We start from the raw sequence: 22,000 nt of genomic DNA, 5'->3' as shown, positions 1-22,000 counted from the left end.
CAGCTTAAACTGCGCACCAGGTACATACAGGTCAATAGTAGGTGCTGAGCGAGCAAGCCCTCCAATTCCTCTCTCCCACCTTCTAAAACAAGATTAAAACATAGGTTTCCCATCTTACAAGGAAAAGCAGGACAGGACTGGATGCTTACCAAAACCACAGGCACCCTTTCTGTGTAAATTCAGGCCATCTTAGGCAGAACTCAGCCTCCTGGGGCCCACTTTAAAACACTGATGCTGCAGAAAGCTCGGTTTGTTATGAGTCGTTAATTCGGACACATGCTTCAGAAGAGTTCCAGGAGCTTCGGAGTGCTCTGTGGAGGCCCTGGTGGAAGTGGTGTGCACACTGCCACTCTGCTGACAGGCCCCACCCCCGAGCCTCACAAAGGACAGCCAGGACCGAACTTCACCAGGAGCAAAAGTGCCCAGTGATGGCCGAGGGGCTCAGTGATGGCCAAGGGGCTCAGTGATGGCCAAGGGGCCCAGTGATGGCCAAGGGGCCCAGTGATGGCCAAGGGGCCCAGTGATGGCCAAGGGGCCCAGTGATGGCCAAGGAGTTTCAGTGATAGCCAAGGGGCCCAGTGATGGCCGAGGGGCCCAGTGATGGCCGAGGGGCCCAGCGTTGGCCGAGGGGCCCAGCGTTGGCCAAGAGGTTCAGTGATGGCCGAGGGGCCCAGTGATGGCCGAGGGGCCCAGTGATGGCCGAGGGGCCCAGTGATGGCCAAGAGGTTCAGTGATGGCCAAGGGGCTCAGTGATGGCCGAGGGGCCCAGTGATGGCCAAGAGGTTCAGTGATGGCCAAGGGGCCCAGTGATGGCCAAGAGGTTCAGTGATGGCCGAGGGGCCCAGTGATGGCCGAGGGGCCCAGTGATGGCTAAGGGACATGTGTCACTGCAGCCAGGATCCAAGCTGTCAAACTTGGTGAACCTGGTGAAGACAGGAAACTCGGTAGGTGGCTGCCAAGCGTCAAACCCCTCCCTGCGGCCCCCACCCTGGGGAGGGTGCAGGTTCATAGTTTGCTGGTGACACTTGCTTGGGTGACACTGGAAGAACCACCAGGTGCTGAGTGCTCACTCGGCCACTGTGCTCGCTGCCCAGGCCGCTTTCTCACCTTCCTTGCGTCTTTCTCAGAGGACAGGGTTCAGTGCTGCCATGCCGGCGAGTCCCTGGGTCCGTAAAGTGCCGGGCCCAGTTCTGAGAGGCTGAGTGTGCAAGCGGCCAGCGGCCAGACCAGTTGTCACAGGAGAGCTCTGACCCAACCACAGCCTCCACGGCACCTGGCCCAGACGGTCAGGACTTGGTCAGCTGCCCTAACTATAGTCCCTGCTTCCAACTTGGGGTCCCTCAGAGAAAGCCCAGTCTGCCCCCCGCCAGAGGCGGCCCCAATCTGGCGAGTGAGCTACAGCCTCTATGGGACACACCTGAGACTCCCTGGTCCTGTGGAGCTGCCCTGCCTGGCCTGCCCACACGGTGGGGAGGGCCCCCTGCCACAGCAGCTCTGAATAACCATGCTGTCTGCCCTCAGGCAGGTGGTCTCTGGGGCTAGTCTTTGTTTCCTCCCACAGCTCCATGCAGCCCAGAGCACAGAGGCCATCAGATTGGAGACCCTGGCGCCTTCTCACAGCCCAGCTGACGCAACTTGCCATGAGATGGTTAACCCCTCTCTCGTCACTGTGACCCATGCAGCCTGGAGGGGGGTCGTGGCTGCCTTCAGCCAAACTGCCCACCGACCCACCAGACAGACAGCGCCTGGTGACCCCAGCAGTAGCTCTGCACCTCCCTCCCTGCCCCCAGCCCACTGCGGCCTCACTCCTACGCCTGCCCTCTGCCCCTGCGCCCACGTCCTGCCCCGCAGGCTGGGACTTACGGGACACTGCTCTGTCCCCTGTGAGAGACACAGGACACCTTGCCAGCACCTGCCCACTGCCTCTCATCCGTGACAGCCACTTGGGCGGCTGTTCATTTCATTCCCCCGGGACAGGACTGGACGCCGCGCTGTTTCTGGGCCAGGGCTGTTCTGGTGTTAAGCATGGCCATCTGTCGTTGTGATACTGAATATCAAGCCCCTTTCAACCACACTCGAGTTTACAAAAGTGAGGTGAGTCTAGGAGAATGGGGGCCAGCTGCCAGGGGAACTGACTACATAATTAGAGGGGGTGGGAAGAGGAACTGGGGGTCAAACTGATCACCAATAATCAATGATATAATCAATCATGGCTATGTGAGAGAAATCTGCATAAAACCCAACAGGCTGGTGAACACATCAGGTGCTGGGAAAGGGGGCCAGAGAGCATGGAGATCCTTGTACCCCACCCTCCCAGGCATCTCTTTCATGAGGCTGTTCCTGACTTGTGTCCTTTACAATAAAATGGTAACTAGGTAACTGTAGTCCCTGAGTTCTGATCTGTTCTAGCAAGTTACTGAGCCTGAAGAGGGCCTGAGGGAACCCCAACTTGCAGCCAAGTCAGACAGAAGTACCTGGGCGGTCTCATCAGACTGTCCCGTCACCTCTGGGGGCTGTGCTGACCCCAGGTGACACCTGAATGGGCTTGGCTTGTAGGACTGGAATGTGTGGTGTGAGACCTGTATGCCTGGTTTCAGAGGGGCTGGGAGGAGTGGGTGTGGCCAGAGTCCCATGCTGTCCCTCCTCCTTCCCTCCGGCCTGTTTTTGCTTTTCCCTGTGATGACGTGTCACCGTAAACGGCGAAAGGCACAGATCATAGGGGTGCACATCAGTGAATTTTGACTCTTAGATGCCTGTGTGTGACCCCGTTTCAACGAGACACAGAACATTCCCATGACCCCCAGCCACGCCCTTCCAGCAATGCCCTGCATGATGGACGGAGCTGTAGGGTTGGCTATACAAGCTGGGCTCTCACTTGCTGATTATGTGAACCAGAAACTACTCCCATGGCGTTTCTTTCAACCGGGGGTTTTGGTAAATGAGTTTTAAAATGTCCATTTAGTCAAACGTATTCACGTAGCTGTATAATCTGGGCTTTCTGGGCCTTCAGCATCCTGCTGAGTGGAAGCCATAAACACTGCCAGGGCCCTTTTCACCCCAGGGCCTTGCTGGTTGGGCTGTGCTTTGCGTGCAGTATGGAGGCCTTGCTTGTCTTGGTTCCTATACAGACTGCTAACCAGGACAATCTGCTAACCAGTTCATCTCCTCCGTGATGAGACTGGCTGCCACCCCACATCCCCTCCCTTCCTCTGACCAAGAGCTTCGACCCCCCTATTCCAGTCGGCACCCCGCGAGTGTTTCTGCCCAGCTGCCTCCCCAACCACCTGTCTTTCCTCCTTCCACTGTGGGGAGGGGGGGGTCTCTAAAATCAATTAAAAAAACATTAAAAATACATCACTGGGTTTGGTTTGCCACACTTGTGTGCATATGTGTGTTTTATAATTGAGGACAGCTCGTCCTCTTGTTTTCCTCAGTGTCGCTGTCTGGCCTGGAGAGAGAGGCGACAGTAACCCCACAACATGAGCTGGGGGTCCACCTTTCCCTACTCTTCTAACCTGGAGAGAAGATGATAGAAGACAGGGTTACTGCCCCAAGGATGTGGGGACCTCACAGCAGGCCTGTCTGGGTGAGCGGCTGCCTCTCCCTCCACCTGCCTCCTTTCTCTGATATTCTTCAATTCCTTTCTTTCCTGGAGGTGAGTGGGGAGGGTGACTGGCTTAATGCTTTAATGGCTGTAACTCTATTCCAAACTTCTGTCTACTCTTGAGTCAGCTTTAGAAGTGTACACTTTTCTGAACATTTTACATTTCATCTCAGTGTTGCAACACTGGTATGAAGATGCCCACGTCTCCACTGTAACTGCCTGCAGCGTGTTTCAGCTCCACTGCGTCCTGGCTGTCCTCCTCTATTCCTAACACAGTCTGGCCGTCCTTCTGTCGTCGTTCTCAGTCGAAGCTGCCCGAGTTCTGCCGATTTCATTGTCCTGTCCAGAGACCTAACCCCGGGTGTCACTGCTCACGGGGCACCTTTGTTTCTTCCTTCTCCTCGGCTGGGTTTGTTCTGTTGTTCTCTTTCCAGCCTAGCGCTATGTGCTTTGGTCATTTACGTACAGTCATTTTCTAGTGCCCCCGGCGATTTCTCCTGTGAGCCCCGAGGTGTAACTGGCATGCGCTATGTTGTATATGTTGAAGCATACGATTCGGTAAGTTGGACACGTGTCTCTACCCAGGAGACCATCATCCCCACACCTTGCTCACACCTTGTTCACCTTGTTCCATTCCTTCCTCACTGTCCCTCTTACGTTGGTCCCCATCCTGGGCAACCACCGATCTGCTCCTGTCACTGTAGACCAGTTTGCATGTTCTAGAAATTTACATACTTTTTGGGATCTGGTTTCCTTTATTCTGAATGATTATTTTGAGATTTGTCCAGGCTGCATGTGCATCATTGTTTGTTATTACTACCATTTGCCTGAGTGGTAATCCATCCACTGCATGGAGAAGCATCGTTTGGCCATCCTGTACCACTGCTGCCACTTGGATTGCTTCCAGTTTTTGACGTGACAAAGACAGTTGGACACCTGTCATTATACATTTGTCCAAATCCACAGAATGTGCACCACCAAGAGTGATCCTAACGTAATGTGTCAGCGTAGGTTCATCCACTGTAACCATGTGCCCTCTGGTGGGGGATGGGTAATTGGGGGAGGCGATGCGGGGGGGGGGGGCGGGGGGAGAGGGCATATGCGAATCCCTGCACCTTTGTCTTAATTTTGTTATGAATCTAAAGAAATGTGTAAGATGGTAGTTTTCCATTGTGTGTTTTACCACAATTATAGTAAGTCAGTGATGCCACCAATAATTGCACAGAATATATAGCAGATCACAAGATAATCAGCACACTAACATAGAAAGTATAAAGTTGTAGGAATTAATCTGCTAAAAACTGCCTAACATTTTTGTGAAAAACTATAAATGCAAAGGAAATATTTTAAATATGGAGAGAGAGATAAAATATTCATGGATGAACTGATTTAACTTCATATCAATTCCTTTCAACTAAGTCCATAAGTTCAATGCAGTTCCATATGAAATCTCAGCAAGACATTGGGAGACACTTAACAAGCTGACTCTAAAATACGTACAGAAGAACAGAGTTTCATAAAAGGCTACCAAAAGTTTGAAAAAAAATGAGTAAAGAATAACAGTTTTATCCAACCAGATCTTTAAACTATTAAAATGTCAGAATAATCTCTATATATAAAAGATTAAGTGACCATTATGACTGGTTCACCAAATGACCGGTAGACTAATCGCTATGATGTGCACTGACCACCAGGAGGCAGACACTCAATGCAGGAGCTGCCCCCGGTGGTCAGTGTGCTCCCACAGCCAATCTCTTGCAGTCCCTCCACCCCGGCCAGCCCCGATCGGCCTAATCTGGACTGGGCGAGATCACCCAAATCGGCCCCAATCGCTGGCCAGGCCGAGGAACCCCACCCATGCATGAATTCATGCACCAGGCCTCTAGTAGACTAATAAAGAGTCTAGAGCAGTGGTTCTCAACCTTCTTAATGCCGCGACCCTTTAATACAGTTCCTCATGTTGTGGTGACCCCCAACCATAAAATTATTTTCGTTGCTACTTCATAACTGTAATTTTGCTACTGTAAACAATATGTAATTATATATGTGTTTTCCGATGGTCTTAGGCGACCCCTGTGAAAGGGTTGTTCGACCGATAAAGGGGTCGCGACCCACAGGTTGAGAACCACTGATCTAGATTCTAGAAATAGACCCATCTTTGTGAGGGAGCTCAGTATATAACAGGTGTCTTCACAAATCAGGGAGAAAATATAGGTTATTCAATAGAAGGGAGTGGAAAAACTGACCCCCTTTATTAAAATAAAGCTAAATTACAATACAAAAGTGTTAAAGGCCTAAATGTGAAAGTGAAATGATAAAGGTCTTAGAAAGAAGGACAGCAGAATATTTTTATGCCCATAATTTGAGGAGGGATCTCTTAAATAAGATCCTAAAAGTACAAATTATAGGGTGACAAATTAATGGATAAGATTATATCAAAATTTGGGGTTTCTATTCCAAAAAGGATGGCACAAAGTTAAGAGGGACTTGGCCTTGGAGGAGGCACTGAATCGTCTCACACTGTTAAAGATTACAAACTACAAAAGGAACTTTTGCGAATCTAGATGAAAAAGTCATGAGGTCCGAAAGACAATGGCCAGGATATACACAGGGAATTCACAGGAGCAAGACGAGGGGCTGAGGAGATGCTCAACACGCCTAGTGAGAAGAGAAACAGACCGAAACCCTGAGACAGCATCAGGAGCGTGGAGCTACCCTCGGCACTGCTGGTGTGCGTGCAGCTGGAGGGCCGTCCGGTACGCCCGATCGTGCTGCGTGAGGAGCCCTGGGTACCACGGCCTATAACAAGCTGCTTACAGGGTCTCAAGGCTGCCTGGGAAGCTCGAGGAAATCCATGTGCCCACCACGAGGGGAAGGACATAGCGTGGCCACGGCTATGATGCAGGAGGCAACGGGCTGGACATGACAGCATCAGGGAGAGTCCCCCAAACACGGGGTGAATGAACATACAGGGCACAGAATGGGATTTGAAGCACAACGCCAAATCTGTAAACTAACAACATACCTATTTTTCAAGGACACGGACACACACACACACACACACACACTCACACACTCACACACTCACACACAGAAATGGTATGGAGAGCGAATACAAAGGGCATGTGATTAGTAAACACATCATGTGGGCACCTTGCTGGGTGGGAATGGGCCACGGTGTACGATTAATTTAGCTCCGAGTTCCCTAGGTTCCCTGACATGACCATTAGAGAAAGTCAAGAGCAAGCTTACAAACAACGGACAAGATGTGCACGCACACGCGTCGGCCCTGACAGCGGTCGGGAGGCAGTCAGGACCCACGCGCATGGGCTGTGGAGCGCTCCGGGGGAGGGGTTTTATTTTACATGCTTTTCTACCACTGAACTTCGTGCCATCTGCCCATGTACCTTTTTTCAAATAAACATTTGTTAAAAGATACAGAACTATGAGAACTGAGACCAGCATCTGAAGAAATGGGAATCTACCTGGGATGCAGGCTCCTGAAAGAATAACAGTTCTCCGGGGAAGGCAAACTCGGGGTGTCTGCAGCACCCAGCCTCCCCTCCCCAGGACGGGGTGCTCTCGGTGCTCAGAGCACAATGCCTGTGAGGGTGTCACATTGTTTTTAAAATGTAAATACCAATCACCCCAAATACTAACTGAATAGTAAATATGACCATTAAAGTGCATGTATGATGAATGAGGAACCTCTTTGCTTTCTCTGGGAGCAAATCGTTTTATAAGGTCACAGTGAAACACATCAGTTCACCCCAGAAGCCCACATCTATAATAATCTATAATAATAAAAGCATAAAATGCTAATTAGACTGGACAGCCGAATGTCCTTCAGGACAAAGCTGTGGTGGCTGCGAGGGCCAAGGGCAGTCAGGGCAGGCAGCAGTGGTGGGGTAATGGGGGCGGCGCCTTCCCCTGATTGCCCAGTCACCTCCTGCAGAGGGGAGCGGGCCTAAGCCGTTAGTAGGACATCCCCTGAGGGCTCCCAGACTGTAAGAGGGGGCAGGCCGGGCTGAGGGACACCCCCTCCCAGTGCACAAATTTTCATGCACTGGGCCTCTAGTATAACAATAATAATAAAGGGCAAGATGCTTGTTTTGATGAATGGCAGTGGCAGCCTGGAGCCTCCTGGGTAAAGGCCCACCTTCACTCCCTCGAAGGGTCCTGGAGCCCCCTAGAGCCTTTATCCTTCAAAGAATGTGGGGAACATTGAAGTGGGGAGTGGGAACAAAACCAAACCATTTTGAAAGTAGGTAACTGGCATAGGAGGAGGGTCAGGTGCCCGCAAGGGCGCAGTGGGGAGTACCCAGGAACCAGCAGGAGTGAGTCTGGTGCAGTGGGGAGGGTCAGGTGCCCGCAAGGGTACAGTGGGGGGTACCCAGGAACCGTAAAGGGTGAGTCTAGTGCAGTGGGGAGAGTCGGGTACCTGCAGAGGCACAGTGGGGGGTACCCAGGAACCAGCAGGGGTGAGTCCGGTGCAGTGGGGAGAGTCGGGTACCTGCAGAGGCACAGTGGGGGGTACCCAGGAACCAGCAGGGGTGAGTCCGGTGCAGTGGGGAGGGTCAGGTGCCTGCAGAGGCACAGTGGGGGGTACCCAGGAACCAGCAGGGGTGAGTCTGGAGCAGTGGGGAGGGTCGGGTGCCCCCAGAGGCACAGTGGGGGGTACCCAGGAACCGTAAAGGGTGAGTCTAGTGCAGTGGGGAGGGTCGGGTGCCCCCAGGGGCACAGTGGGGGGTACCCAGGAATAAGCAGGGGTGAGTCTGGCACAGTGGGTGCCCCATGGCCTTACCGTGCCATCTTGTCGCTGCAGGACATGGTGAGCAGCCTCTCCCCCTGCAGCACCCCATCCCACGTCTGGATGCTCGCATTCGAGCGCACGGGGATCGTCCCCTCACCAGATTCTATTTTCGTCCGCAGCTGTCCCCGGGCTTTGCGATTCGGGTGCCTGTCTGCTGGTTCTAAGGGAGAAACGGGAGAAGGAAGCCACCAGTAGGAAATCATCTGCTTCACTCACTGAGAAGCACATCTAACTACACCCCATACATTTATCACACAGTCCGCCTGTATGTGCCTGTGGTTGTTCTGTATCTATAGGACATACGTACATTATAAGTATATAAAATTGGACAGGAAGGATATGATATGAACCAAATTCACAGAAGTGGCCTTCTCAGGGGCTGGGGAAGACGAGGGCTTCCATTTTAACCAAAGTGATTGACTTCCATTGTTAAAAAAGAACTGAAGCAAATAGGACAAAATGCTAACATTTGCTCCTTCTAGGTGTTGGATATTTGGGTGTTTGTTATATTTTCCCCACATTTTAAAATGTCATAAGGAAACCCATAGGGATGCTGAAATAAGCTCACAGGAAGCACGCACAGACAGTGACTACCTCTGGGCCATATGGAAACGGGTGATTTAAATTTTCTTTCTTATTTAAAAAATATTTAAATTGATTTGTGTTGCCTTTATAATCAAGAAAAACAATGCAATCAAATGTTCTATTTGGAACAAATAATGTTTAAGCTTGGGGGAGAGAGGTGGATACAAATCCGTGGAAAACACGTGCAGAGAAGGGTGGGGAAATGTGACAGAAACAGGGTCTCCCTTTTCATTCGTCTGACCTGCTGCTGGGGTTTCAGCCAAATAATCACACCTTTATTAAATTCCAGTTCATCAGAAATAGGGAAGAGGATGGACGTCTCTGACTTAGAGACAGACAAGGTGTCCCAAAGATTGTGACAACCTGTATATTATCCAAATTTAAGTGCTGACATCAATTTTGATCTGGTATCCTCATTCTATTCCAATCCCATAGTTTATTAGAGTCAACATTTTCATTCATTAAAATATTCTAATTAATTATTCATGGAGAAGTACTAGTAAAACCTGCTTTTATTTAGCCCTCAGATCCACGCTTAAGGCTGACATGGAAAGAAGAAGGATATTAATGTAAGTCTGTTATTTTGTTACCACATGGCCACACATTGAGAAACTGCTGGCTGTCCAGGCGCCTGGCCATACCTTCCAGGATCGGTTCGTGAGGTGAGAAGATCCTGGCGTCCCCGCAGGGCGAGGTGCTGATGTACAGGTGGAACTGGACCGTGTCCTTCAGCCGGAAGCCTCCCCGCTCAGACTTCTGGAAGATGGACTTCTTCTGATCCTCTTTGCTGCGGAAAGGAAGCAAGTCGCAGAGTGAGTGCTCCAGCTGCGTGCAGTCACAATCCGGTCTGTCCCAGCTCCCAGACACTTTCAAAGGCCCACAGTTCCGACGAGGTAAAGACAAGCTGGAATTGGAGTCTTCCTTTTCCCTGTTTATGATCATTCACACAGTTCCTGTCACTCAACAATGGACAGGGCATTGAAATGGGAGCACTTCCCCTTGCCTTCTCATTTCTGATTCCAAACAGAACGACTATGTGTAGAGATGGCTTTACAGAGAAAAGCAGTTTGGATACGTGATGGGCGGGTGTGAGGCACAGTGACTGGGATAGAAACGCCCGTGTTTACCGGCCGTGGAGTCTACTGAGATCAGCCTGCAGGAAACAACAGCCCAGGGTCTGAGCACAGCCCTGAAATCCACAATACTATTATGCATGTGTGCATACGTGTGTGCACATATGTACGTGTGTATACGCATGTGTGCTATAAGTTAGCCAACTCTATTTGTAGCTTGAGCATCATGGGCAGATGGGATCCAACCTCACTGTTACTGACAAAGTTACTGTTTTGAGAACTGAAAGTTTTGCAGTGTTTTCTGAGGGGGGAGGGGGAGAAGGCAGTACTTTTTAAAACAGCTCCCTTTACTTACTTACTTACTAGACTTACTTTAGGTACAGCTCAAGCTGTGTGTAAAGGAACCTGAGCAAGGACCGCCGAGATATGATCTCTGCGTGGCAGTCATTCAGAGCGAGGCCACGGTCACTCATGTACTCGCCGTTAATACACTTCGTTCCCGTGGAAACACATATCACCTGGGCATCTTTAACATCTGTGCCTGGAAAACAAGAGAGACCGTTCCTCTGAGTCACAGTCACGTGCCCACCTGCGCCCTAGGGCCTGCATGCGGCCGCAGTGACGGAACCTGGCAGAGACCTCAGCGCACACTCACCCCCCGTTCCTACCCCCGCCGGTCGCAGCCTCCCAGAGGACGAGCTCTGCACTACCCCCTGGGAGCCAGCCGCCCTCGTCTTCAGTGTGAAGGTTCTGAGCTTGAGGAAGTTACTCCCTGGGAATGTAACAGTCTTTCTTGAACAGTCCCATGGACACAGGGAGGAAGCACTATGTGAAGGCAGGTAGGTGGTCTGGTTATTAATCTTAAGATTGATGTGAAAGCACTAAAGAGGCGACGAGGGAGGGACAAGAAGGAAAACAAGTCGGTCACAGTGTGCTGGTCAGGAGTCCCTGTCACCCGCTCATGCTGGACTGCAGCCCGCAGCACCGGGCACCTCCAGAGGAGCGGCCACTCTGCGTAAACCTGTCACAGACCACGCGCCAGATGTGCTGCAAAGGCCTGACGCCACCAGCGATAAACTGCACCACCAGCACCAGTTGCAGATGGTGCCACCCAGAGGCGGGCACTGTGCTGGGTCTACTAGGGAAGGTTTTCTCACCTCATCCCCACATCCTTAAGGTGCATGGCACCACTGCCTCTGTTTTACAGACCAGGAAACTGAGGCACAGAGGGGCCAAAAACCTGCCCAAGGTCATTCAACGAGTGCAGGCCTTCTGAGGTCAGAACCAGGCATGGAGGCCTTCTGAGGTCAGAGCCAGGTGCTTGTGCTGGCAGCCCTGTCTGCAGGTGTAAACTGTGGCTCTGAGCAGTGGAATTCACACGGAGGGGCAATGCTGCCCTGCGGGCATCTTCCTCTCCTCAGGCCGTGAGAAGAGCTAGATGACAACCAGCCACACACCACAGAGCCTGCTCAGGGGGCTGCTGCATCAGCAGCTCACCTTTCAGTCACGTAAATAGTAGGAGCACAGAGAGAAGAGCAGGAAAACACAGGCACAAAACACCAGAGAAAACCTGAAACCCACGTTAAGATTCAGAGTTCTTCACCCGCCCCCAGACACACGCTCAGCTGTGCCAAAGCACACACGTGGCGGGAGGAGCCTGTGATTCGAGTCGTCACGTTCTCCAGGGCGAGGGGGGATCAAGGCTAGGATTACAGAACCGCGTCCTCTCCCCAGTCGGACAGAGAGCTGCCTGGGGGAAGGAGGACAGCACAGCCACCCTCACAGAGCTGGGGCTTCTCCTGGCTGGCGGAGACAGATGCGCCATCTCCAGCCCTCCTCCCTGGCCTCCAGCACAGGCCGGGGATGCTGCCAGCAGAGGGCGCTGCACGTCCCGCCAGCCCCAGAGCTGGCCAGGGCACTGGCCAGAGTGTGGCTTCCTGCTCCTAGGAGTCACCACGGAGATGCATCCCAGGCGTGGGGAGAAGACCTGGGGAAGGGTTCTTTCTCCAGTGGTCGGCAAACTCATTAGTCAACGGAGCCAAATATCAACAGTACAACGACTGAAATTTCTTTTGAGAGCCAAATTTTTTAAACTTAAACTATACAGGTAGGTACATTGTTATTAACTTAATTAGGGTACTCCTAAGGCTTAGGAAGAGCCACTCTCAAGGGGCCAAAGAGCCGCATGTGGCTCGAGAGCCGCAGTTTGCTGACCACGGTTCTGGACAAATTTAATAGGGTTCCTCCTGCCTTCCAAACTGTGCTTTCTCCCAGATTTTCACCTCTGGCTGGAGCTTCCTCTCTCCCCCACAAGCCACACAGAAACCTCCCTGGCAGCATGAACACTAACTGGTAAATCAGATACGCCCTACTTTCCCATGAAGCAGGAATTAATGTCTCCTGCAGTTTCCTGAGCAGACAGACCGCTCTCACACGATCGTGGGGATCCAACCGTAACAGAGGGCGCTTCTCCAAATGAAAACAATTAGGTTAAAAGGATGAACATTTGGGAAAAATATGTAAGTACAGTTCCCACATTTGCAGATGACAGACATTCTGAGGAAGAAGGAAAACACGATTTTCCTGTCAGAGATTTTTATAGAGCAAGATGTTTACCTGTCGTCATGACAATTCCAGCAAGAACCTTCCTGCGTGCGTGGGGGGAGGTGAAGTTGTCCGTCAGGTCACCGAACTTATCCAGAACCAGGCGGGCCACGGCGTCGGCTAACACCTGGGGACCACAGCAGGGGGTTAGGCACCTGCACCTGCCCCCCCGAAAGCCAGGGTGATGGCTCAGATGCCTTCTTCTCTGGAGAATCCCACACTAAGTCTGGCAAACAAGTGTGTGCGTGTGCACATGTGTGTGCGTGTTTCCTCCAAAACACACATCCGAGGAGCATGCAAGGCCATGGCTGGAATCTTTCGACAGGGCCTAGAGGGCAGGGACAGCCCTGAGCCCGGCAGTGGGAGCTCGAGCTCGTGCATCCGGGGCACACCCTGCGGCCCCTCTGGTCCTCACAGCACACCAGCCCCGCCCTCCGATGAGGACACCGAGGAGGAGGGGGCTAGAGTGCCTGCCTGGGGTCACCTGCCTCCCCCTCCGCTGCTCTGCTGCCCAGGCTCCCCAGTGTGCAGCTCGGGCAGGAGAAAGGCGCAGTTAGAAGTGATCAAATTAAAGAAGCGTGAACTTTGCACAGCACCACCCTCTAAGGCCCCACCCATCAGATACGTCTCAGTTATTTCAACACCTATCCCATCACCCTGCCTCAGTCACTCCCTCCGAATCCAGCCCTGAGCAGAGCCTGTGGGGCAGCTGTCACTCAGCTCAAATGACTGGGGAATGGACCCAGGGAAGGGTTCAGCGAGGCCTGGAACACCTCACTGCATGTGACCAGGCCCGACAGCACTGTCCTCCAGGGAGTGCTTCTTAGAAGCCATCATGAGGCACGTCTTGTTTTTATGGCTCATGAGTTGTCATGGATAAAGCGGACCCATAGAGTTCTGGGAAATGGTGCTAACGGGTGTGAGTGTGAGTGTGTGTGTGGGTGTGTGTAAAGAGCCACACTGGATCTACATCTCCCTAATCTCACACTTGTCTTGACAATCAAACAGCCAAATCTAATGTCCTTTTAATAAAATACTCCCAAAATGAATAGAAAAGTCACTCATCCTAACCGATGACTTATTTGGAAAAAGCATAGTTGTCAGAAAGCTTTCCTCCCATCATGGCTCCAGCAAATTCCAGCGAGCCCCCGGGGACATGCTCAAGACCAGCCACGTGGAGGGTGGGCAGAAGGTCCAGGCGGGGCCCTCGGGCCTCACCTGGCACCTCGGCAGAGGCATCGATGCTACAGATGTGAACACAGGGGAGGGAGTCGGAGCACAGACAGAAACAGATGAGCAACCACACGATGGAGGGCACCACAGATAAAGGACAACACGTTCCAGCTTCCATAGAAGGAAAACATAATGGGAGCTTAAGGAGAGCCAGAGGAGAGGAGTTTCGTTTCACAGGAGGCAGGCGTACCGCACGTTTTCAGAGGCGGGCACGTCCGCGCACACTCCCTGTGCGACGCCAGCATTGCACTCCTGGACCTTCTTCCGCCCCCGTAAAGAGGTCACGGCCTCGTTCTTTAGGGGCGATGAAGCACCCCTCCCTCTACACGAGGGGGTGGGTATAATGACAAACTAACATGCTCCTCAACGGCAAGCCCACACCACCACGGCCCCGCCGCACTGCCTCCTGAGCGACCCTCGGGGTGCAGAGGCCGGAGGCTCGGCCGGCCGCTTTAATAAGTCACTGCTGACAGGGCGTTTCGCACTCACACGCGGTTAATGTCGCCTGCTTTTTAAACTAGTGCCACTATGAACACCATGAAGGCAAAGAATCCTAGGACCAGGGACGTCTGGCCCAAGTCCCGCATGGGTTACTCTTGGGAAACATAAGGCTTTACACCCACTCTAGAGGCACATTGGAGAGTTTCAGGGGAAAGACAGCGTAGCTCAGAAACAAGGCCCGGGCTGACTGCGGAGCCACCCCCAGGTCCTCCAGGAAAACAAGGTTACCGGGGCCTCAGGGGCCTCTGGGAGACACTACGGGGCTACTGTGAGCAGAGGCTGGGAAGCAGATACAGCTGCACACCCCCAGGCCTCCCTGGCTGGAGAACACAGACGCCCAGAACCTGCTGCTCAGCACCAGCAGAACCAGCACAGGTGGTGAGGGTGGGGCTGGGACGGCCCTCCCACCCACACCCCCCATAGGATTCCCAGACACTCTCCCCAGAGAGGCTGACAGGCCCCACTTCCCAGGCCGGGCCTCTGGTCACTGCTCCATGGAGCCCGGCCTGGGGCTTGGGCTGCAAATGCACACACATGCATGCACACATGCACACACATGTGTGTACACACACACACACCTCCTTCTGCCTCCCCTTCAATGCTACTGTCAGCACTTCGAAACCTGGCCTCTTTAGGCAAAATAAAATAAAACTCCCTCTTTTAAAACTGAGGACCATGGTCATTTCAGAGGACTGAACACAGGCCTCTAATTGGTTCATAGGTAAGAGAGAAGCCGACATTCTCGGGTCCCACTGAGAGAATTCAGGCCGAACTATCTGTCAGTATTGAGTCCTTCACTTTTCCTGATCAAACCACTTCCTATTTTATCTTCCTACTGTGACAAGAAGGAACAAACAGAGAAGAGGGTCCGGTTTTCTCCCTAAAAGACGGATTTTTAAGTAGACCAGAAGCTTGGGATTTCTAAGAAAAGAGCAATAAATAATCAGAGTTGCAGGGTTTGGAGATGACACTAGTGCCATTTCTCCTTCAGTCTTCCTCCTTCACAGACGCTGACCCGAGTCCTGAGCATTTCCCTCTGTTCACCCTGATTTTAGGGGGGAGGGGGCTGGGCAGGAGGGAGCCTGCATGAATCCCACAAGGGGAATTCCAGGTACAGAGAGACCCGGGTGCCTGGGGGGCCCTGGAGCATTTGCTTAAGGGCCCCCTATGCCCCTCGTCCCTCTGACACACGGTCCCTACACTGTAGGCTCAGGAATGCACTGCCAGCCAATCCTGCAGGAGCCCAGAGCCCATACCCTTAGGTTTCAGCAGTTGAATGGCCAAACTCACTCCTTTTGTGACTAGAGACCTAGGGAGACGTAGGAAACACCCTGGGCTGGGCAGGCTCTGGTGTCTGGCCCTCCCTCCTCATCAGAGGCTGCTATGGGACACGCCCACCCCTCCCACCCCCTCCACCCCCCCGCAGGGCAGCTACACAGGGAGGGAGGGCACTGTGGACTGTCCTTCGGGGTGAGACTCAGTGTGGAGAGGGCTGGTGGCACTGCTCTGTGTCCCCACCCTGTGCCACGATGGCCTCAGATGGCTCCCCAGGGGCCACCGGGCCATCCCAATCTAGGAAGGCTGCTCGGCAGCCACACTTACTGCTGGCTGTTCGTGGTGAGGACAGAGTGGCATGAGATGGAGAGTCAGCATGGCAATGAACCCCAGTGCTGTGTAAAGCATGACCGAGCGTGACAGACTTTTCCTCACCTGGGGTAGGTGTAACTGGAGGCCCTCGCTGAGGATAGGCTGGCGAGACGGCGTTTGATCCAAGTGCAAATTAAAAATGGTGGCCAGGGCAGACTGTGCGGCCCGGGCCTTGGCCAGCTTTTTGTTCCTTCCCGAGCCTTCGAAGAACTGGCCGTCCACAACCACGGACATGACAAAGTTCTTGGCGTGGCTCTCCCCGCTCTCCGAGAGGAAGTCGTACTTCAGGCCCGGGCGCAGCTCGTTCAGGATCATCACGGGGTTCTTCCCGGCGGGCGGGGGGAATGGAGGGAGGACCGGGAGGGGCGGCTGGGCGAGGTTGGGGGGCACGGGGGACGCTGACAAGCTGAGGTCCCCGCTGGAACTGAAGGAGTCATCGCCGCCGTTGGAGCCCATGTAAAAGGGCACTTCCGACCTGTCCGGTGTCTCGAAGCCGTTGAAGAGTGCGTCGGGGAAGTCCGCCTGGTCAGACGTGAAGTCCGTGTTGGCGGACAGGCTCCTCCCCATGGCCAGGTGGGCCTCGGACGCGTTGGGGAACTGGACGAACGACCGCAAGGCCTTCTCGGCCGCCTGCAGCTTGGCCTTCTTCTTCGTGGGGCCAGAGCCCTCGAACACCTGCCCGTTCACCTCCACGGAGATGACGAAGAGTGGCGCGTGCACGGGCCCCGTCTGGGACAGCAGCGTGTACTGCAGGCCGGGCTTGATCTCGTTCAGCTGCATCAGCGCGTTCTTGGGCAGGGCGGGCCCCGGCGCCCTCCTCCTCTTCTTCAGGCGGAACTTGGCATGCCCATTGCTGCCCTCGTCCAGGGGCCGCTTCCTGCCGACGCTGCCACCACCCCCATTGGGGAGCAGGTAGCTGTCAGCCGGCCCCGGAGCGCTGTCCCCCGGGGGCCCGGGGTCCACACTGCAGCTGTCCTTAGCCTCTGTGCTGCTCGAACCTGCGGTGCCCAGAAAGAGCAACTTACAACGCCTTCGTTGCAGGATCTTGTAAATGCAAAATTTATAGATTCCTTTATCTCTCTTTGTAACTGGGTAAGTGATGTGTGTTCTACTTTACTCCCTGCTGCACACGGGAGGGCTGCACATTTCCCACCAGCTCAGGGCCTCAGCGGAAATGGGTAGTCTGACATTTTGCTGAATAATGGCTCCTACCATTTCTATTTAGTATCGCCAGCTGCTTTTACATTAAAAGGTGAATTTTTAAATAACTTTTATGAGAATATTCTGGGCATCAAAGTGTGGGACGATAAATTTGTCCAGAAGACCCTACATGAGTAAGTCTAAGTCAGCACTGACACATGTCGTTTATTTTGGCATTTCCCCCTCCCGATGGCATTTAACTCACTGGGCTTTGCACTGAAGCCTCTCCCAGAGGAGGGGACATATTTAAAAGCAGCATTTTCAGGCTGGTTTGTTCTCAAGGTTCAAAATATTCCATCAATTTGTGCAGCTATTTGATTTAGTTCATGAATCAATCTTAGGAATCTGCTTATGTAATTATGGCAGTGATGGCGAACCTGTGACACGCGTGTCAGAGGTGACACGCGAACTCATTCTTTTGGTTGATTTTTCTTTGTTAAATGGCATTTAAATATATAAAATAAATATAAAAAATATAAATCTTTGTTTTACCATGGTTGCAAATATCAAAAAATTTCTATATGTGACACGGCACCAGAGGTAAGTTAGGGTTTTTCAAAATGCTGACATGCCGAGCTCAAAAATGATTTTTGAAGGATACAACTTCATTTCCCATATTCATTTAAAGCTTTTTTTACTACACATGGGGACTGATTTACCTCTGACTTTTTAATACAGTTCACATTAGAAAAAAATATATGAGCAGATATAAAATTGAAGCTGCAGGCAGGCTACCACCTTCTAACTGAAGCTGGAATTACAGACTAACTTGGTTATGCTACCTTTTGAAGGTGTTTATAATTAATAAAGATCATTTTAGGACTCTGAAGGTTCATGGCAAAAATATGAGTTTAATTTCAAAAAGAGGAATAAAAGAGTATTTAGTCTTCCCTTTAAGTTTATTGAGCTTTTTAAAAAGGAGAACAAGAAATAATTCTGTTTTCCTGGCACGTTTCCACAGGCCGCCTGTCGCATGGAGGCAGGAGCCATGATCACAGGGCGGGGGGATGTTGATGGCCCGGCATTTAAAACCTACCGCTAGCTTTCGAAAGCCCACAAATAAATCTTTTAAGTGACCAAAATATTTTTTATAATGTAAACCAATTTACAGGGCCCAGTGTGGTGGCCTGGGTCTATTTTGACAACACAGTGTAAACGCAGGCTCTCCTCATGCTAAGCTCTACCTACGGGCGGCCTCACGTGACAGAGGCCCGGGCCCCTGGCTGCCAGGCCACAGTGAAGCCTCGCATTCCTGGGCCATCAGCATCGGCCGAGATGTGCTCACACACAGCCCCTGGGGGAGCCGGCTCTCCTGTGGCGGAGGTTAGAGCCGGGTGCCCTTCCTCTGTAGACAGCTTCTCCCAGGCCCTGATACACACACCACTTCTCCCAGTTGACAAAGCTGACGGAATAGACACTAAATTTTCATTTATAACATCCTCCAGCAAAAGCTCGATAGGTTACTCCTTTCGGTGCTCAGAGGGAACAAAAGGTGAGAAGGGCAGAGCGAGACAGGTTAGATGAACAGGCAGCAAGGGCGCCACAGAGGACCGCGGGCGGACGTGCTGGTGCTCCTGCTCGAAGAACTAGCAACAGAGACACTCAGATCGTCATCAGTTACTCCGGCATGCATTTAACCAAACAGGATACCCTCCCACCCCAAAATGCTTCCCTTCAAGGGATAAAGACAACCAGTACTGGACTGGCCGTCTCGAGAGCATAGGAAAAATACACGTTCTATAGCATAGTTCCCATAAATTCTAAGTTCTTATTTGCTTCAGAAGCACTGAAATGCTACTCACATTCTGTCTTATTAAAATGCTACCATGTAAAGAGAAAATATTAAAACTGGAGAAAGACACCCCCTCTATCACAGCTCTTTACATATCATGCTACTTTGTTTCCTAAGTGTGACTACTAATCGTGGTAATATTTTTTGTTGCTTACAAAATGATAGGAAATACAGGACTGGCACAGCTGAGTTTTAGCACTTGCACCAGCAGCTTATCTTTCCAGAAAAGTTATTCCGAAGGCTTCTTTACGTTACCCGAGGGTCAGTTATACAAGCTACACGCCTGACATTCCCACCCAAACCAGATGCCCACTGCCGTGGACGACAGCCCGCAGTCCCAACAACTCGGAGGCTGGGGGACACGCATATGCCACTTTTCACAGGGAACAGTGTGCGGGCAAAACTGGAGATGGCGAGTGGAACCGCACAGTAAAAAGACACGGCTGGTTCTAAAGGGACCTCAGGGGAGGCTCTGATGGGAGGTCACCCTGAAGAGGGCCTCCACCAGGCTGCCAGAGGCCACCACAGGTCAGCGGGAGGGAGGGCACAAGGCCATGAGCTTCTCCAACAGCGACTGGGCAGCTGCTCATGCTGTGTCCATCCCACAGGGACTGACTTCAGCCAGAGAGTGTCCACTGTGATCCATATAACCAAGACCCAGCTCACCCGCATCATCCCCAACCCAACCCACGGAGCAGCCTGCGAGCGAGGCGGGGCAGTCTGCCGTGGGAACCTCTGGGTTATCTACGGACACGAGCCAACTCCAAGGCCTCAGCTGGCCGCTGTGGGTGGCGTCACGGAGAAGTGGACTGAGCTGTGTCCTGGCCGTTGATGACCACTCCTCGTAAAATGTCACCCATCACTTAGACCTGCACGCTCTCTCTTGGGAGCAACTGAACACAGACAAGCAAGAACGTTCATGTCTACATGTGTTAGAAAAAGGAGGTCTTTGTTGCAGTGTCCCTACTAAAAGCTCCCAAATGGGGAGGGAGATTTAAGCCTTATTTAAATGCACTGCTCTCTGGGAGTAAAGATAAAACAGAGAGAAGGATGTTCACTGAACTTTTCACGGAGAACAATGTAGAGAGGGGAAGCTGGCATAGCTCCCAGCCTCTCCATCCCTCCGTCCCTCCGCCCCAGAGAGGGCAGGGTGGAAAGGAGAAGGGCCCGGTGTTTCAGGCCACACTAGTCCTGAGGCTCATTAAAGTCTAGAAACAAGATCAGCAGATTCGTGTGAGCCCTTTCCCTCAAAATATAGGAGAATCCAGGGTATTTGGACAGAAAAGGTATGTACTATTTTAAATGGCCAGCTATTTAAATCCACCTCAGAGGCTATCTTAGACTTTACAGATGGAATCTGACCATCGTCATGGTAACCAGGCTGTGCCAACAGGAAGCGTGCAGCTTCATGAGACATGCACCAGAGCATGCGCTCCTTCAGGCAGCGGCAACCCTCCCTGCGGCTGGGAGGGGAGGCCCACAGTAAATAGAGACGTAGCCAAAATTAAAAACCCGCCACTGCTTGCAGCCCCGGAAGTTCCCTTCCCCCAAACTGGCCTCCTGAGAAAACTCCCAGGAACACTACGCCTAATGGAAAACCAGCTACTGGAGACTACGTGGCAGCCGAGGTCTTACTCAGGTTTTCTTCATCTTCCAGATCCATGGCAAAATACTTTGGAGGGTTTCTTGACTGGCGGAGGCAGTTTCTGTCTGCAAGACAGCAAGAAAGTCACATTGAGTGAGCCCATCACGCGAGTCACAGGAGGTGTCTCCTCTACGGGAACGACGCCCCCAGGATTACACACTGACGGAAAAGCTCATGAAACAAGGACAGCTCGCTCTGCGATCTGCAGTCAGGACGGGACATTCGGAGGCTCCCGCCTCTTCAGCACGGTCAGTGCAGGGCCCCAGGACTCTGCTGCAGGGAGGGAGGCCTGAGGTGGGGAGGGGTCCCACTCTGAGGAGCTGGCCTTGATTCCAGGGTGGAGGCCCTGGCAAGCTCCGAACCAGGGAGAAAGGTGACGGTGTTTCTGTCTTAGAAAGATCGCTCCTGTAGGAGGGGCCGAAGACAGATGACCACAGAACCCAAACAGGACTCAACCCGGTTGCCATTTGACCTTTGCTCTGGTGGACTTCCGGTTCCGGTTATAAAGTAAGGCTACAAAGGAAGAAGTGCCCAACAGCATTTTACTTTACCACTTCTTTTTCTTCTCGCATTGCATCTCACGGGGACGAATCTAAAAAGCATGTAATTGTTAAATCTGATTGAATTTCTTAGCCATGTATTATTTTGTTGGTAGGAGAAACCACGGGAAATCCTTAAAGAACAATTACTCCAAATCCTATCTAATAATAGACAAACATGGTAATTAACCGTATCTCCGACACGCTTCCCATTGGCTAATCAGGGTGATATGTAAATTAACTGCCAACCAAGATGGCGGCCGGCAGCCAGGCAGCTGAAGCGAACAGGAGGCTTGCTTGCTCCAGTGATGGAGGAAGCCAAGATTCCCTGCCTGCCGCAGCCGGGCTCTGAGCTGCACTCTAAGAAACAATGTTGCAATTATAGAAGCTAAACAAACCCCAGATACCTGCTTTCAGCCAGCTAGGCCTCAGAGCTGGAGCTGCAACAGTGTTTCAATTATAGAAGCCAAACAAACCTCAGATACCTGCTTTCAGCCAGTGAGGCCTCAGAGCTGGAGCTACAACAGTGTTTCAATTATAGAAGCCAAACAAACCCCAGATACCTGCTTTCAGCAGCCGAGGCCTAAAGCTGGAGCCGGCCTCAGAGCTAAAGCCAGATCTCAGCTCCAGTGACAGCCATAGAAGGTAAATAAATCCCAGAATTAAAAAAAAAGAAAAAAAGGAGAGGTTGGGAGCTTCAGTCGCCCGCCAGCCTGAAAACAGCCCTCAGCCCCTCACCCAGACTGGCCAGGCACCCCAGTGGG

The 22,000-nt window shown here is 52.2% G+C and overlaps 1 protein-coding gene across 2 annotated transcripts in view; it reads right to left on the bottom strand.

Annotated features, from left to right (window-relative positions):
• The window catches only part of ADARB1 (adenosine deaminase, RNA specific B1), a 59,821-nt gene that overhangs the window by 9,895 nt on the left and 27,926 nt on the right, over positions 1-22,000 (bottom strand). For both annotated transcript variants that reach the window (XM_023763530.1, XM_023763531.1), the window contains exons 2-7: positions 20,688-20,762; positions 16,124-17,058; positions 12,692-12,806; positions 10,448-10,616; positions 9,644-9,789; positions 8,409-8,577 (exon numbers count right to left, since the gene is read on the bottom strand). In XM_023763530.1, coding sequence (XP_023619298.1) covers positions 8,409-8,577; positions 9,644-9,789; positions 10,448-10,616; positions 12,692-12,806; positions 16,124-17,058; positions 20,688-20,715 — 1,562 coding nt within the window. In that variant the 5' untranslated portion in view covers positions 20,716-20,762. The remainder of the gene's footprint in view (positions 1-8,408; positions 8,578-9,643; positions 9,790-10,447; positions 10,617-12,691; positions 12,807-16,123; positions 17,059-20,687; positions 20,763-22,000) is intronic.

This window comes from Myotis lucifugus, unplaced genomic scaffold (genome assembly GCF_000147115.1).
Source record: "Myotis lucifugus unplaced genomic scaffold, Myoluc2.0 scaffold_291, whole genome shotgun sequence".
NCBI classification, from domain to species: domain Eukaryota; kingdom Metazoa; phylum Chordata; class Mammalia; order Chiroptera; family Vespertilionidae; genus Myotis; species Myotis lucifugus.
Note: the sequence above shows the minus strand (reverse complement) of the source record. Positions and strands in the feature narration are given on the sequence as shown.